The sequence below is a fragment of the Copadichromis virginalis genome, linkage group LG10, assembly GCF_057382275.1.
Source record: "Copadichromis virginalis isolate Kocher_CV1m ecotype Utaka linkage group LG10, C_Virginalis_male_GT1.1, whole genome shotgun sequence".
Taxonomy (NCBI): Eukaryota; Metazoa; Chordata; class Actinopteri; order Cichliformes; family Cichlidae; genus Copadichromis; species Copadichromis virginalis.
The window spans coordinates 31464965-31479333 of record NC_140627.1 but is presented as its reverse complement, the minus strand read 5'-3'; the positions used below and the strand labels follow the sequence as shown (position 1 = coordinate 31479333).

Sequence of the window (14369 nt, the reverse complement as noted above, 5' to 3'; positions counted from 1 at the left end):
AAATAGTGTTTAAAAATAAACATGAAATCTTGACAAAGAATGTGCGATTCCCGTCATATCCTCCTAGCTGTTTGTTGATGTGACTTGTTGCTTTTCCATCCATCCATTTTCAGCTGCTCTGATGCTGGTCCACCTGAGCACCAGTCTAAGCAGAGGCACCCAGACCTCCCTCTCCTTTGCCACCACCACTGGTGGGCGGGGTGACACCGAGGTGCGCCCAGGGCCTAAGAGGTACCCAGGTGATATCCTAATTAGTTGCCCGAACCACCTCAACTGAAATGTTCTACTCTGAGCTCCTTTCCCTATCCACATGACCAACCACCACTATCCCATTTCCACCGCGATCTCATTCTTTTGGTCACTACCCAGAGCTTATGATGATATAGGTGAGGGTAGGAACGCACATCATCTAGAAAATCAACTGCCTCACTCAGCTCTCTCTTCGCCACAATTGACCAGTACAGTGTCTGCATCAGTACTGATGGAAACACCAATTCATCTGTCAACCTCCTGCTCCACTTCCCTGCTGCTGTTCTAAAGTGCTTCATCTTCTGGAAATAAAACAAAACAAAGATAAATAAATAAAATCCTGGAATATTAGTTGGGAGAATGAGGGTTGGGTGGAGATTGTTTTATTTACCAATTTACAGACTTTTTAATGTCTGTTGAAAGTTTAGCTCTTCTTTCTTAACCTTTCTTCATATTGAAAATATAAAACCATCTGCAGTCATTCTTCCTTCCACTGCAGGTCATCTTCATGTATTTAAAAAAGGCAGCAGGCAGAGCAATTTTATATTTCTCTTCCTCTCCATCAAATTCAGCTCAGTACGATTTCTGCATTTGGCATGAAAGCAAAGAGTTTCTAAAGGATGACGTTAAAAGGTCAACGTTTCAGCTACTCTTAGTCTATCTGTCTTCTTCTTTAGACAGGCAGTATTGTGACACTGTTTGTAAAGAAGCTGTCAAAACCATATGTCACGTTTTCTGTACTTCAAGAAGGTTTTCTATTCAAACCACTGGGCTTCTGCTTTTATCCTCAAGAATGATCACCTAGCATTAAAACATGACGTTAAGGGATTGTGTATAAATAGCATCGTTTGTGTTTAATGTCTTTGTGTTTTAGGCTTTTTGAACGTGAAAAGGTTAGGATTGGGGATAAGGTCAGGGTTAGGGCATCTCATGGTGTGAAATGCCAACCTCATTCAGGGCATCAAATACTGCTTTTGAGTGTTAGTAATGGCATAAATCTAGTGCATCAGGGGACCGACAGAAACCTTGTGAGGAGTTGATGCCATATCTGCAGTGTTTAATGCTATGAAAGGGTGTATTTTAACCCAAACTACACTGTCATCCCAAACCTAGCAAACTAACAAAGTTTATGGTGTTTTAGAGCCTAAACCAAAGAAAAAGTAAATTAACAAACAGGCCTCTAAGCGTCATCTTCTTCTAGCTGACGATGTGTGGCTAACACAACTGCTGTCCCCGAAGCTTCAAATTCCAATCTTCAGTGAGGCTGGTTCTCTCCTACGCATCTTATGCTCATCTTTTACCAACAGAATCTGACAGAGCATAGGTATTTGATGTCCAACCCATTGGATAATCAACTGTGATTCTTCATGTCATAAAATTGCACGAAAATAACCTAAATTCAGACTTGTTAAACAAAAAGGCAGCTTTATTGGCAGAAGGCCCACAACAAGTCTGTACAAAAATCCAAACAAAATCAACAAACAGTAGTTTGTTGATTTTTCTTGGATTTGGATTTCAGAATATATTCCATGCTCCAGATTACTCAAAACTCTGATGTCGGAATTTAAGAGTATTGCTTCTGGAGTCCAAGTTAGCTCGTTCCAGATAAAGTGACGAAAAAGTTTTTTGCGCTTAAAAACATCACTGGATAGAGCGTGGTCAGTATGGCTTATGTAGTGAGTCACAAATACACAACAGTGACAGCATAGATAGATATAGAAAGTTTCACAAATTTGCTATTGTTTACATCCAGGGCCGCCATCTTGGATGTGCGCCATCATGAGTGTGCATGCATCAACAATGCATGCAGCCTGTTACAGTTGCTCCTGCTTTTCTCTTTACTTTAACTTTTTCTTACTTATTTTTTGTCCTTTACTTTGTTCTTAATGTTCGTCTGTTTAATAGATTTCCTTTCAATTATGTGGCTAGAGAGTTTTTGTTCTACATAATTTCCTTAGGGATTAAGTGAAGGATTCTGATTCTCTTTTCTTTTTTTTTTTTTAAATGACATCAGAAACAGCAGTATGCGACATTACGTGATGGCAGAGCTTCAGTTCATCCTTTGTCATTTTTTTTTTTTTTTTTTTTTTTTTTTTTTAATAAATAGGACAGGGGGAATGAATGAGAGAAAGAGGGGGAGAGAAAGAAAGAAAACCAAAGGGGAGAAGAGACGGTGAGAAGGGGGGGGAAGAGAGAGAAAAAAAAAAAAAAAAAAAAACTCCTGGGTCACCTGTATGGAGAAAAAAAAAAACAAACAAAAAAAACAAACAGAGGAGACAGCAAACAACAAAGAGCAACATAATAATAGAGAAAACAAAGCACCATCACAATAAACTAGCTAGTCATAGATATCAATATTTACTAAATAATAAACGATATTGTGCAGCACGCAAGATAGACAGCGCACAGTGTGCTTTGAGGCAGCAGCCAAGAAAGCTTTAGTCCGCGTCTGTGAATACCCATGTGTGCATACCTGTGTGGATCAGCATGCTTGCATTCCAAAGGTTTCTCCATGTAATGATCTGCTAGGGAGTGTGGGGGGGCCACAGCCCCGTCCTCCAGGGTGTGAAGCGGGTATGGAGGAGATCAAAACTCCAGACATCCAGAGGCCCCCAGAACACAAGAGACCATGGAAGACCAATTGGATTGTTAACTCTTGGTTGAGTGGGAAATCTCGGAACTCAGAAATTCCAACTTCCTAGTTATTCAGGAAAGCGAAACCTACAAAGGACGAGCAGAAGACAAAAACTCAAATCATTAACATAAGTCAGAGAGAAACACTCTAAATAATCACAAAAATACCACAGCCCCAAGACCATGACACCATAACAGAATTAAGTGTTCTCATAGAATAATCCATGATATCAGTTGGGTAAAATAGTATTTCATACTTGTAATGCTCTGGTTTGTCAAAATGTTGCAATTAATTGTACTTATTATACAAACAAAACAGCCCAGGCCACCTACACAGACAGTCATACTAATAATATAAAATATCTCACATTTTAGGTTAGATTTTTTTAAAGGCCTTTAAATTTTGTATGAAGAGCATTAAAACGTAACAACGAAAAAAACAAAAACAAAGCCTTCTCTCTTCAGGGATACCATTATCCCAGCCCATGTCAATGAATAATGGTACTTACACTTAACTATGCATTTACAGATCATTGACATGATTACAATCAATGACAGACTGAATTTTAACAGCCAAAATGTTTCAGCAGTCTTTTTTAGCAAATTGCAGATTGTTCTGCAAAAAATGTGTGACACATCTTAACCTAACCAAATGTCAGGTTATAATGCGCTTTTATTCGCTTGTTACATTTTAAGTATAAAGAACTATTCTTTGAGAAACGTTGTGAGTATGAGCAAATATTTGTAAAGTTTATCTCTTTATAGTCATATATTTATAGCCATATGTGCAAGCAATTGTCCAAATGAGATCTTAACAATGAGATTTTCACATTTCATTGTTCGTGCATCTCCTGGCAGCCGGTTTTGAACGCTGTCTGATCTTGCTCATTAAATGGATTGCTAGAGTTGTTGTTTTGTCTATTTCCTGAACTGAGATAACCTTCACTCATGTTTGCAGATATTTGTCCTACATAGGTAAAACATCACAGCCCTGCATCTCATCAGTCTGATTCGTTGCTCCTGTGGTTAAATGTTCTGTCTGTAATTTCTGCATTTAAAATGGCAAAATCCCACAGGCAGAAAACTGAAGCAGAGAACAGATTTTTTTTTTTCTTCTTTTTGAAGATTTGTGAAGTAGACACAGTGAGTGAACAGTAAAACTTTCCTATCCCCAAACTTTATTTTGGTACCTCTGCAAAAAAAAAAAAAAAACAGCTGTTGTATAAACTGCTTATTGTGTGCAGAATTGCACTGGGTTGGAGTGTATCCCGGCTACCAGCATGGAGCATGGGCAGGAGGGAAGGTAAACTCAGTAGGTCGCCAGTCTTTGTGTTACATGCCAGTTCTTGATTCAAGGAGAACCAAACTGCAGAGACAGAACTACACAGACAGGCTGAACAAACAAAAAAGGGAAACTAACTGGAAATGGTGAAAGGTAGCAGATGCAAATCTGATGGCTGCTGATTCTACCAAAGAGTAATTCAGATAAAAATAAAAGAGGACATGCAGGAAGGTCAGCAGTTGAACTGACAAAGGACAGATGGGAGCGACAGGATGTTACTGTCTGAGTGGGTGAAGGGCAGGTCGAATCAATTAGGACTGAGCACACAATCACAGGAGCTGGAAAACAAAGACTACAAAGATGCACAATGAGGGTGATAACCAAACAAAACAAGAAGTGACAGAAAAAGAAAAATCACAAGACTGGTACACACACATTCACACATTTACTCACACAGATACAGAGAAGATGTAACACCAATGGATGGACCAAGGAAAAACTAAGAGCACTGAAATGTTGTTACTGGTAATACACACAGCACAACTCTTTCACACTTAAGAAATACATTGAGAGAGTTCGTTGTCTATGCATTGTGGACATGTGTCCCTATTTAAATTTTCTACTCCAAACAAAATGATCAATGCTACTATAGTATTTATTTTAATCCTGAACAAACATTTGCAGTACAAAACAAAGGACAGTGCTGTGCTGAAAAACTAAATGCTCAAGCATATGCATCAGCTTCTTACACAAAGCACGGTGATGAAGGATTTTGTTGTTGAGCTTGATCGATGTGAAGGTAAAGTGTGAAAAGAATGAAAATAATTACAGCATGTACGGCTTGTTGCAGTGTTCAAATGACATTAAAATATTGTATTTAGAAAACTGAAAATATGAGAGTCTTTCCTTTCTTGGTATTGATAAAAAAAAATTACGACTTTTTGGTAGCAAAAAGTGGTCGATTGGTTTTAAAAGACTAAAAGTGATAAAGAATCTACTGAAGCAGAGTGGTCCTTTACCTCAAATCATCTCTACCTTCCTCTCTTTGCAGAGCACCTAAAGGTGGCACTGGAGGAGTACATGAAACGGATGCCTAAGGTTCAAATCTTGAGGACGAAGAAGAGAGAGGGGCTGATCAGAACTCGTCTTCTTGGAGCCGCTGCTGCCAAGGCAGAAGTCATCACCTTCCTGGACTCACACTGCGAAGCTAATGTCAACTGGCTGCCTCCACTGCTGGGTGAGAAACACGCTTGCACACATCCATCCAGCAATCATGAGGTGCCGATGACATATCTCCCATCCAAAAATCGGTACGAGGTCTTATACCAATATTTGCAAGCCAGATAGGGTGTTATTTCCACACCCAATAGCAATTCAGTCTGACGGCTTCCTTCAAAGTACGACATCAGACCACATTGTTGTAATAAAAATAGCAAATGCATGTGATTGTGATCACGTAGTTATGATAGAGCTGCCATGATATAGGGTTCTAAGGATAAACATTACGTTTAAAAATGAGTTCATGTATACATAAAATGTGTACATCATAAACACTGCAGTGCGTATGTAGAGTTTCAGACTCACTTAATAGTTTATCCAGGTTTGTTCCCGTTCACATTTCCAGTGACTAATATTCTGCTACCTCAGCTACTTTCTTTATGGTTGACTAAAGTAAGGTGACTACAAATGAGGCCATTCACTTTTCTGTTGGCACATTTTTTTCAACATACTGAGACTCATCTCCCACAGCAGTGCCACTGAAAAGTGAGACACCACACAGGAGCAGTTTGAGAAATAAATTCATAGTTTAATCACCAAGTTTTTGTCCGTTCTTGCTGTCTCTCGTTCACTGTTAAACTGCACTACTGGGTCCTCGCCGTGACTCAGAGCTGTGTCCACAGTTTGTAGCCTAATGATATTTTGTGTACAAGCTAACTACAGCATATATCATTATAGTAATGGTGTTTACTTTATATATCAGTTGTATCCACCAGCTTCTTGCACACTCCCAGTTCACATTGCCCTCTTGAACCATTAAAATATCAAAAATATAAGGATGAATTTCCACATTTTCTACACAGATGTATTATTATAAATTATTTTGGCCACAATAATAACATTTACTGCATTAAACAAAAAGAACATGTTTACAGACGTTCTGGTAAACAACTTAAAGCCAGTCCAGGCAACATATTAGAGTCATTCAGCATTTGAATATTGGCTGAATGTTTAAATGTAGCACTGTGATTTTCATGTAATAAACAAATAAATTAAATAAACAAAAACGTCCTGAAATTTCTGTTTTCCAAAACGTTTCACTTTCAAAAATTGCTCCAAAAATATCACTTAATTTCCAAAAGAACATTTCAACCTTTTTGACAGTTTAATTTTCAAATATTTTTAAATTACTTTACTTTCACAAATATTCAAATTTTCTTAAAAAATAACTTTTTGTTTTAAAAATGCCTCACTTTTGCAACAAAAAGGACACATCTATAAATGTCAAAATCTGACAAATGTCAATTTCCAAATTTCATCGCTCTCGGAAAAATGTATCACTCCCAAGGTCACGGAGCACAGGAATGTACAAAGTCACGTTATTGCTGCAAAATTGCTTTCACTAAGAGAGAGCCAATCATTCTCAAACACAGAAATATATGCACACACACACACATGCACTCACACTATCCCTGCTGCGAGACTGAGTGCTTCCTCTTCTGGCTGATGGACTTGCTCACTACCTCATTCTCACTTTATCAATTACCTTTTTCCATTAAGGACCCATGTTCAACTCGGTTTCCCAGCATGGCGCCATTCCCAGTTGGAACCATTTCACAGCAAACCTTATGACCCATGTTACCTCTCTGTCAAGCTGTTTACACATCAAGCGGGAATAGGACGTGTGTCTGCCAGTGCGTAACATAAACAAGCAGCCATGTTCATTACAGCCCACTGTGGCACTTTGATTGTTGTCAGGAGTGAAAGAGTTAGGACTGGAGGCTGTGGAAAAGTGAACATACTGTAGTTGCACTGCAGGTTTGCATTAGGTGCAGCAGTATCATTACTTTGAATTGGCAATTATGAATACAAATATTGATATGATACATGCTTTTCATCTGAAAGAGGAGCGGAAACTATAAATATTTTCTGTATTTTAATAATTGTTGAATCCAAATATAAAGTTACCGTATATTGTTTGCTGTAAAAAATTCAAACTCAGGTATAAAGCTGCATTTTTAAAAACTACATCTGTGGTGGACAATTTTCCTATCCCCTTCTGGATCATCAAAGACCTTAACTTATGGAGTGCTGTTGCCAAGAATCCGTTCACAGCTGTATCCAAATGTAAATGTTATGTGGAAGTTAGTAAAAGGAAGAACACATACACTCACACTCATATGGCAGCAACTCCGTGCATTAGGCACGTAAACATGGACAAGAAGACCTGCTGAAGTTCAAACCAAGCATCAGAATGGAAAAGAAAGTTAATCTAAGTGACTTGGTGTGGTTGTTGATGTCAGACAAGCTGAGGATTCACTATTGTCTATAGAGAACATACCAGGGTATGCAGAAAAGCATCTCTATTCTATTCTGTTCAATTCAGTTTTATTTATGCAGTGCCAAATCACAACAACAAACCTTAAGGCGCTTTATATTGTAAGGTAGACCCTACAATAATACACACATCTCTGAATGCACGACGTGTCAAACCTTGAAATGGGCTACAGCAGCAGAAGACTGCACCAGGCACCCTTCCTCTAAGCCAAGAACAGGAAACAGAGTCCACAGTCCACAATGTGGACTCCACATGGGCTCACCCAAACTGGATATCAGGACTGGAAAAATATCACCTACTCTGATAAGTGACTGCACCTTACCTGAATATTGTTGCTGATTATTTTCTATCCCTTTATGAAAACATTGTACTCATCTTCTGCTGGCTCCTTCCAGCAAGATAACACACCATGTCACAAAGCTCAAATCATCTCAGATTGGTTTCTTGAACATAACAGTGTTCAAAATTCACTCTACTACTATGCTATGAAGAATTAAGATGGTTGTGAAAGCAAAGGGAGGTCCAAGGCAGTAAAGTAGCCGGTGAGTTTAGATACAAACAAAGGAGAGAAAAAGGGGATAGAGAGGTTATGACCAAAGGATGAATCTCTAAACAAAAACTAAATATTATAACACAAACAGAGGACCAAACAGAACAAGGGTTAACCAAGACTGAGTTTCATTTATTATTGTCCATATCACAACATACAGCAAATAAACACGTAACTTGTCTTATTATTTTTTTTAATTTAACTCACATTATTCAAATGGCTCTCTATGTGCATCTCACAGATCGAATTGCCCAGAACAGGAAGGCTATTGTATGTCCAATGATTGACGTCATCGACCACGACAACTTTGGCTATGACACGCAGGCAGGGGACGCCATGCGAGGGGCGTTTGACTGGGAAATGTACTACAAACGGATTCCAATCCCTCCAGAGATGCAGAGGGATGACCCCAGTGAACCCTTTGAGTGAGTAACGCAAGTTTAAAAGTAGTGCACTTTAAATCTAATCAGTGACTTAAAGCTTTCCTTCCACGGCATACCTATTTCATTTAAATATGCATTTAGATTTTGAAGGATTTTATTTAAATGACCTAAATGATGAATGATAAAATGACAGTAATTGAAGTCCACTCCTCTAAAATGCTTTATTGTGCATAATCTTCTCATTATCCAGGCTGAGCTGTTGAAAGTCTCTTTCTAATAAAGGCGTATGTCGTACTTTGTCTTGTGAGGCTTATTTTTTCCCTACTCTGGTGTAAGTGAGTTGCCAGGATCACACAATCACTAATGGGCTGCCCAGACAGAAAGTAGACATGATACGGGGAGTGAATGTCTCTATAGAAATGATAATATTTTTAGCAGGATGCCTCCCATCACCAAATTGATACTAGTTTACTGTATTGATAAGGATGTTGATACTTCCATTAAGAAGATGACTTTTGTTTGCTTTGTTTAGAATTTTCATTTTCAAAATATTGTACTTCAAACAGTTACGTAAGATGCATTCACTCCTACTCCAGTAATGTTACTGCTGGATTTTTAAAAAGAATGGCGGAATCAGGCATATATATCGGATGTTTTTTAAAGTGGAGATCAGCTCTTATTTTTTTGTCTGCTTGAACATAAGTATTGATTACAGTAAAATATTTTTAACAAGGAATACTTTGGCCTACTAGCTGTTTGCTAAATTATGCTAGCTTAGCACAAGGCTAAGTTTATCAGATAAGCCAGTTTATGCAGAATATGAAAGTAACACAAATTATATCAAAGTTCTGTAATGCAAACTGCCCCTAACTATGAATACATTCATTTTTGTGGTGAAAAACATTTGTGTAATTTTGTATACATTTTTAACACTGTAGAATGTAAATTGATTCCACTTTTGTTTTTGCTTTAACTAAAACTGGTCCGTGTATTTAGCCATGCTGATGAACAGTCTCTCCGCCTCTAGAGGTGGCCTAACGCAGTCTTTTTATGTATTTTCTATGCTTGAGGTATCTGTGTGGGGTTCTGAGTCATCCAGTCATTGTAGTTCTAAGCACTTAATTTGAACGCAACCTGGAGCTAAAATAGAGGTTTGAATGTTAAGTAGATAGAGCTACGATGCCTGAGAACCTCCATCAGCTTGTAAAACTAAAACCTTTCACATGAGAGGTGAAAAAACATCTTCATATTCATTCATCCATCCATCATTTATCCAATTGGCTCACTTTAAATATTGACAACACTTTTTCCCTTCTGTATTTAGTAATGATGTACAGACATTTTTGTCTCTTACATTTATGTTCCCAAAATCCGTGCTCTCACACATCAGATGCTGCACTGGAAGTCAAACCCTCCCAAGAAGACACTTCACTGGTGCACTGCAGTGCTCATCTAACTATACAGAATATAGCAACAGATGAACTGAACCGTATGCTTAGTGGTTCTCTTGTGTACGATCACACTGTTATAGAACAGCGCTTCACGAGTGAGAACATCTAGAGACAGGTGCCAGATGCCCATTTGTGATGTTTTTCCCTTATGAATATGTATAATCTGTGTTTTGTAGGTTTGGGACACTTTAACAACCACAGGAAACAATTTTTGAGGCTTTATGTTTTCGACTTGTCTGTCCCCTTCTCAGGAAGTCCTCAAGGGAGCTTCTGCAAGTTTGGCTCAAAGTTTCACTTGGACACAAGAATGAAGTGATTAGATGAACTAGAAGGATAACTAATAACCATTAGAATAACTCTGCTTAAATGTCAAAAAGTCAAGGTCATTGTGACCTCACAAAATACCGTTTTAGATGTTAAATGTAACATGTTACACACATGCACAGACATGCATGTAAAATGCAATTTGACTGGTTGGCATGCAGCAGCTTTTTGGTAATTCTGCTTTTATGACTGGAGCAAAACAAAAAAAATCCACTGGTTTCCCCTGCTGTATGTTGCCAATGTGTCCAAATGTGACAGTGTGAGAAAGAAAGATGTGTTTCTGAGGATAATTGTGACACGACAAAGTGCTGAGCTTTCTTAATTAAGACAGAAGCTGAAATTAGACTGGCAACTCCGTCTCAGCTCCTTTGCTTCACTTTGTCTCAGCTGTAATTAAGTCCTTACCCCCACATTTTTCCACACTGACTATGCTCATATTTACATTGATGTGGATTTAGACCAATGGTTTGGAGCAACACTTTTTTTTCAGGCAGCGTTGTGTAATTTGAGTTTTTTTTCCTTCTTGCCCTGTCGGATCAAACAGAATCTCTTAAATCTTGATTGATGTAGGCGTAAAACACTGTGTAAATAACTGTGTAAAACACCTTTTTTATTAATCCCTCTAATATAGTCAGTGTGTAGAAGACTGGTTATATATTGGGCTAAAAAGTATCATCATATCATATCATCTGTGATATGATAAATCATGATATGTAAGTCTTTGAGACTCGAGGCTGTTTAAAGGTCAAATATAAAGTAATGCAGAGAGAATCCAAACAATTTCCTCTTGACCAAACACTTAGTGTGGGAGGCTGGGTCCACGACTCAGCATTTTGAGTTTATTTTGTTTTTTTGAGTTTATTTTGTATTTCTGGTGGTTACATTGTGAAGTTCTTGTGTTATTATTCTATTTAGTGTTTAGTTAAGTTTTGGTGTAGTTATGTTTCTTCTCTTTCTCCTTGTTTATGTGTCTTTTCTGTTTTCCGTGCAGTCTGTCATGTGTCTCATGTCTGCGTGTTCCATGTTGTCAAGCTCATGTTGTCTTGTCTACGTCCCTTTCTTGTTCCTGTTTTATTGTGAAGAGTCTGGTGTTCCATGTTTAGTGCGTTTAGTCGTACTTCATCTCTGGCATTCAGGCTCATTTGTCCCCGGGTGTTTTCACTTCCCTCATTACCCTCCTGTGTATTTAAGTCCCCTGTATCCCTCTGGCTTTCTTGTGTCTTCATGCTCCTGCTCAAGTTCATGTTTGTGCTCTTGGTATGCCCCTGTTCAGATTTATGTTTATGTATTTGCCATAGTTTTCATGTTTAGCTCTAGCTTTTTCCAGTTTAGTTTAGCTTTTGGTCTTTGCCTTAGTTCACCATTGTCCAGTTGATTTCTAGGTTTTACTACCAGCCTAAATAAATGGCTCACCTTTTGTTACCCTTTTGTTTTGTCTTCCATACGTATGCTTTTGGATCCGCTCCTCAAACACATTGGCCCACCTGACTGTAACACTTGGTGAACACGGGGAGGAAAAACACCCATTTAATAGGAAGAAACCTCTGACAAAGTAAAACATGATAAAACAGCAATTTAAAAATCTAGTTGATTGTTTTTGGCCTGAAACTAACATGACAAGAGAGGGTTGACAGCATTGCAATAGACAACAAATGTCCCAGGACAAAAAAGTGATTGTGCAGGGACAGTTTCCAGGCAAAATATTCTTATGCTGATAGGTTTTTGTGATTAAAACAACAAAAGGGGAATTTAGAGACCCAAGAGGCATACCAGTGTTTTGTAGGAAGCATCAAGCATCAGGTGACCTTGATGTGCTGGCCAAAGCAGGGATGGACCGAGTAAACCACCAAGTTTTCAGTATTTCATTTAATATTGCTGTCATTGAGAAAGTAAATTGGAAAATCTGTTAATTTTATTACACTGCACTTAGGCATTCGTTTATCATGTGTGTGCATTGTGGAGCTGTGAGTGCTAATTTAGGGTAGCGTGCCCCACAGAGGGCACAGGAAGCATAAATGTTTTCATCACGCCAAATGGTTTTTATTTTAATTTTAAAAATGAAGGACCGTAAACAAGCTGCACGAGTGTTAGAGGCAAACCCGACACAGTGTGCCCAGAGTAATTATGATGTGTTAAAGACATTAAACAGTGTTGGAGAGGAGTACAGAGATTTCTGTAATCACTGCTTATTCATTCATTTAATTATTTTCACCCTTGAAGAGGGAAAACTACAGAAACCTGGCTGTTATCACCAAGGGACTCATATCTGTGCTCACTGCTCACGAGGTGTGAGAAGCCCTAGAGTGTTTCTCACCGCTGACAGTACAGTAGCTGCACTGTTTGCCTTTAATTGATCCTCCTCAGGGACGACTTTGGCAAGAGCAGACTACCTGCTGGCTCACTCACCTCCGATTTCCACCTGATGAAAAGCTTGTAGCTATGACAACCTGCGTGTACCCGCGAGTGTGTGTGCTGTGATATTTCTGCAGTGAAGTGGACCGCATCTCGTTTGGGGGATAGAAAGATGAGAATGATGCGCTTCAGTGTTTGATTGATTTAGTGCTGCACCATTTGGGGTCAGGTGTTGAGTGGAAAGTTGTGGGTTAAAGATCGGATCTAGTTGGTGAAGTTCTTCACAAGAAATCTGACGTACTCTTGTGTTTGTGTGCCTACCTGCTGCCCCAGTTTTTGTGCCTCAGGTGTGCAGCAGCAACAATCATGTATAGCAGCCACATAACAGCTAACAAGTCTCGCGCTTAGCAGCACAGATCTTGACACAGCAGACAGAAACCACAGTGCTATAGTGGGTTAATTGGTTTTGTACTGTGCAGAGCATCTTCATTTTCTGGTGAGAAATGGGTGCCACTTGGAATACATGCACTCTGCCTTACTGTCTGTATTCCTCTGAATATTCTCACTCGTTTTATTTTTGCTTCCAAAAGTCATATACCATTGAAAGCAATTACCAGCTTAGATGTTTTTTTTCTTCAAGGCCACAAAAACAGACTTTATGTGATTTTGGTCCAAGCACTGTTGGAGCTGTTTCAAAACTGTCATTTTCTCCTTATATTCCGTTAGCAGGTGGATGGTGAGCTTCGAGCCATTATACTTCTAACAGTTCCATTTCCGGTGTATAATTTGTTGACTAGGTTGCTTAGTTTTGCATTAAAAAATCTTGTGTAAATGTCAGAGTTCATGATTCCCATGAATACATACATACCAACACCACTGCAAGAAAAGCAGCTGTAGATTTTGCTCTAAGGGTGGCCTGAAGGGTGAAGGAGGGAGTCAGTCTGGTTGAAAACCTTCTCTAGACTCCACAAGAAAACTTTTAATGCCACATTCAAGCATATTAAATTTCCTTTACCTGTCCATTGTAGATTTAATTCACTATCAAGTTAGATGCTGAACTTTATTCATATTAGAAGGATGCATGTTTTCCTATACAATCAACTCTTTTTTTTCTTCCAAAGCATGTAGTTTCATTTTTTAAAAAGTGTTATTTTGTAACAGTTAAAGATGGAGCTGGTAGATTTTTGTTGGGAGTGGGTTAGGGTTAGGACAGGAATAGAAACGAGTTTATCAGAGCAAGAGCTCTGGTTGTGAACTTTGGAGACAACGTTAGTGAAGTGAAGCTGAGTTGGTCTGGACATGTGCAGAGGAGGGATAGTGGATGTAATGCATAGAGGATGTTGAATATGGACCTGCTAGGCACTGAGAAGGTTTATGGATGTATTCCTTTTCAACCTGTATGTTTTATAACCATACCTGGACTTGTAGCCAATGTTCCCTCTAAGCTGCGCACGTGCTTGCGCACTGCTGGCACGGTCTCTGCGAACAGAAAATCTGCGTTGTGCACACAAAAAAAATCTAATCTGAATTGAAATTAAGATTAAAACTTTAATAATTCTGTTTTGCGGTGTTAGTCAGTAAGTGACTG

The 14369-nt window shown here is 38.7% G+C and overlaps 1 protein-coding gene across 1 annotated transcript in view; it reads left to right on the top strand.

Moving 5' to 3' along the window:
• Positions 1-14369, top strand: part of LOC146700804 (polypeptide N-acetylgalactosaminyltransferase 10-like) — a 90108-nt gene that overhangs the window by 56615 nt on the left and 19124 nt on the right. The window contains exons 5-6 of the mRNA XM_085471049.1: positions 5217-5402; positions 8513-8696. Of these exons, the coding sequence (XP_085327175.1) occupies positions 5217-5402; positions 8513-8696 (370 nt within the window). The remainder of the gene's footprint in view (positions 1-5216; positions 5403-8512; positions 8697-14369) is intronic.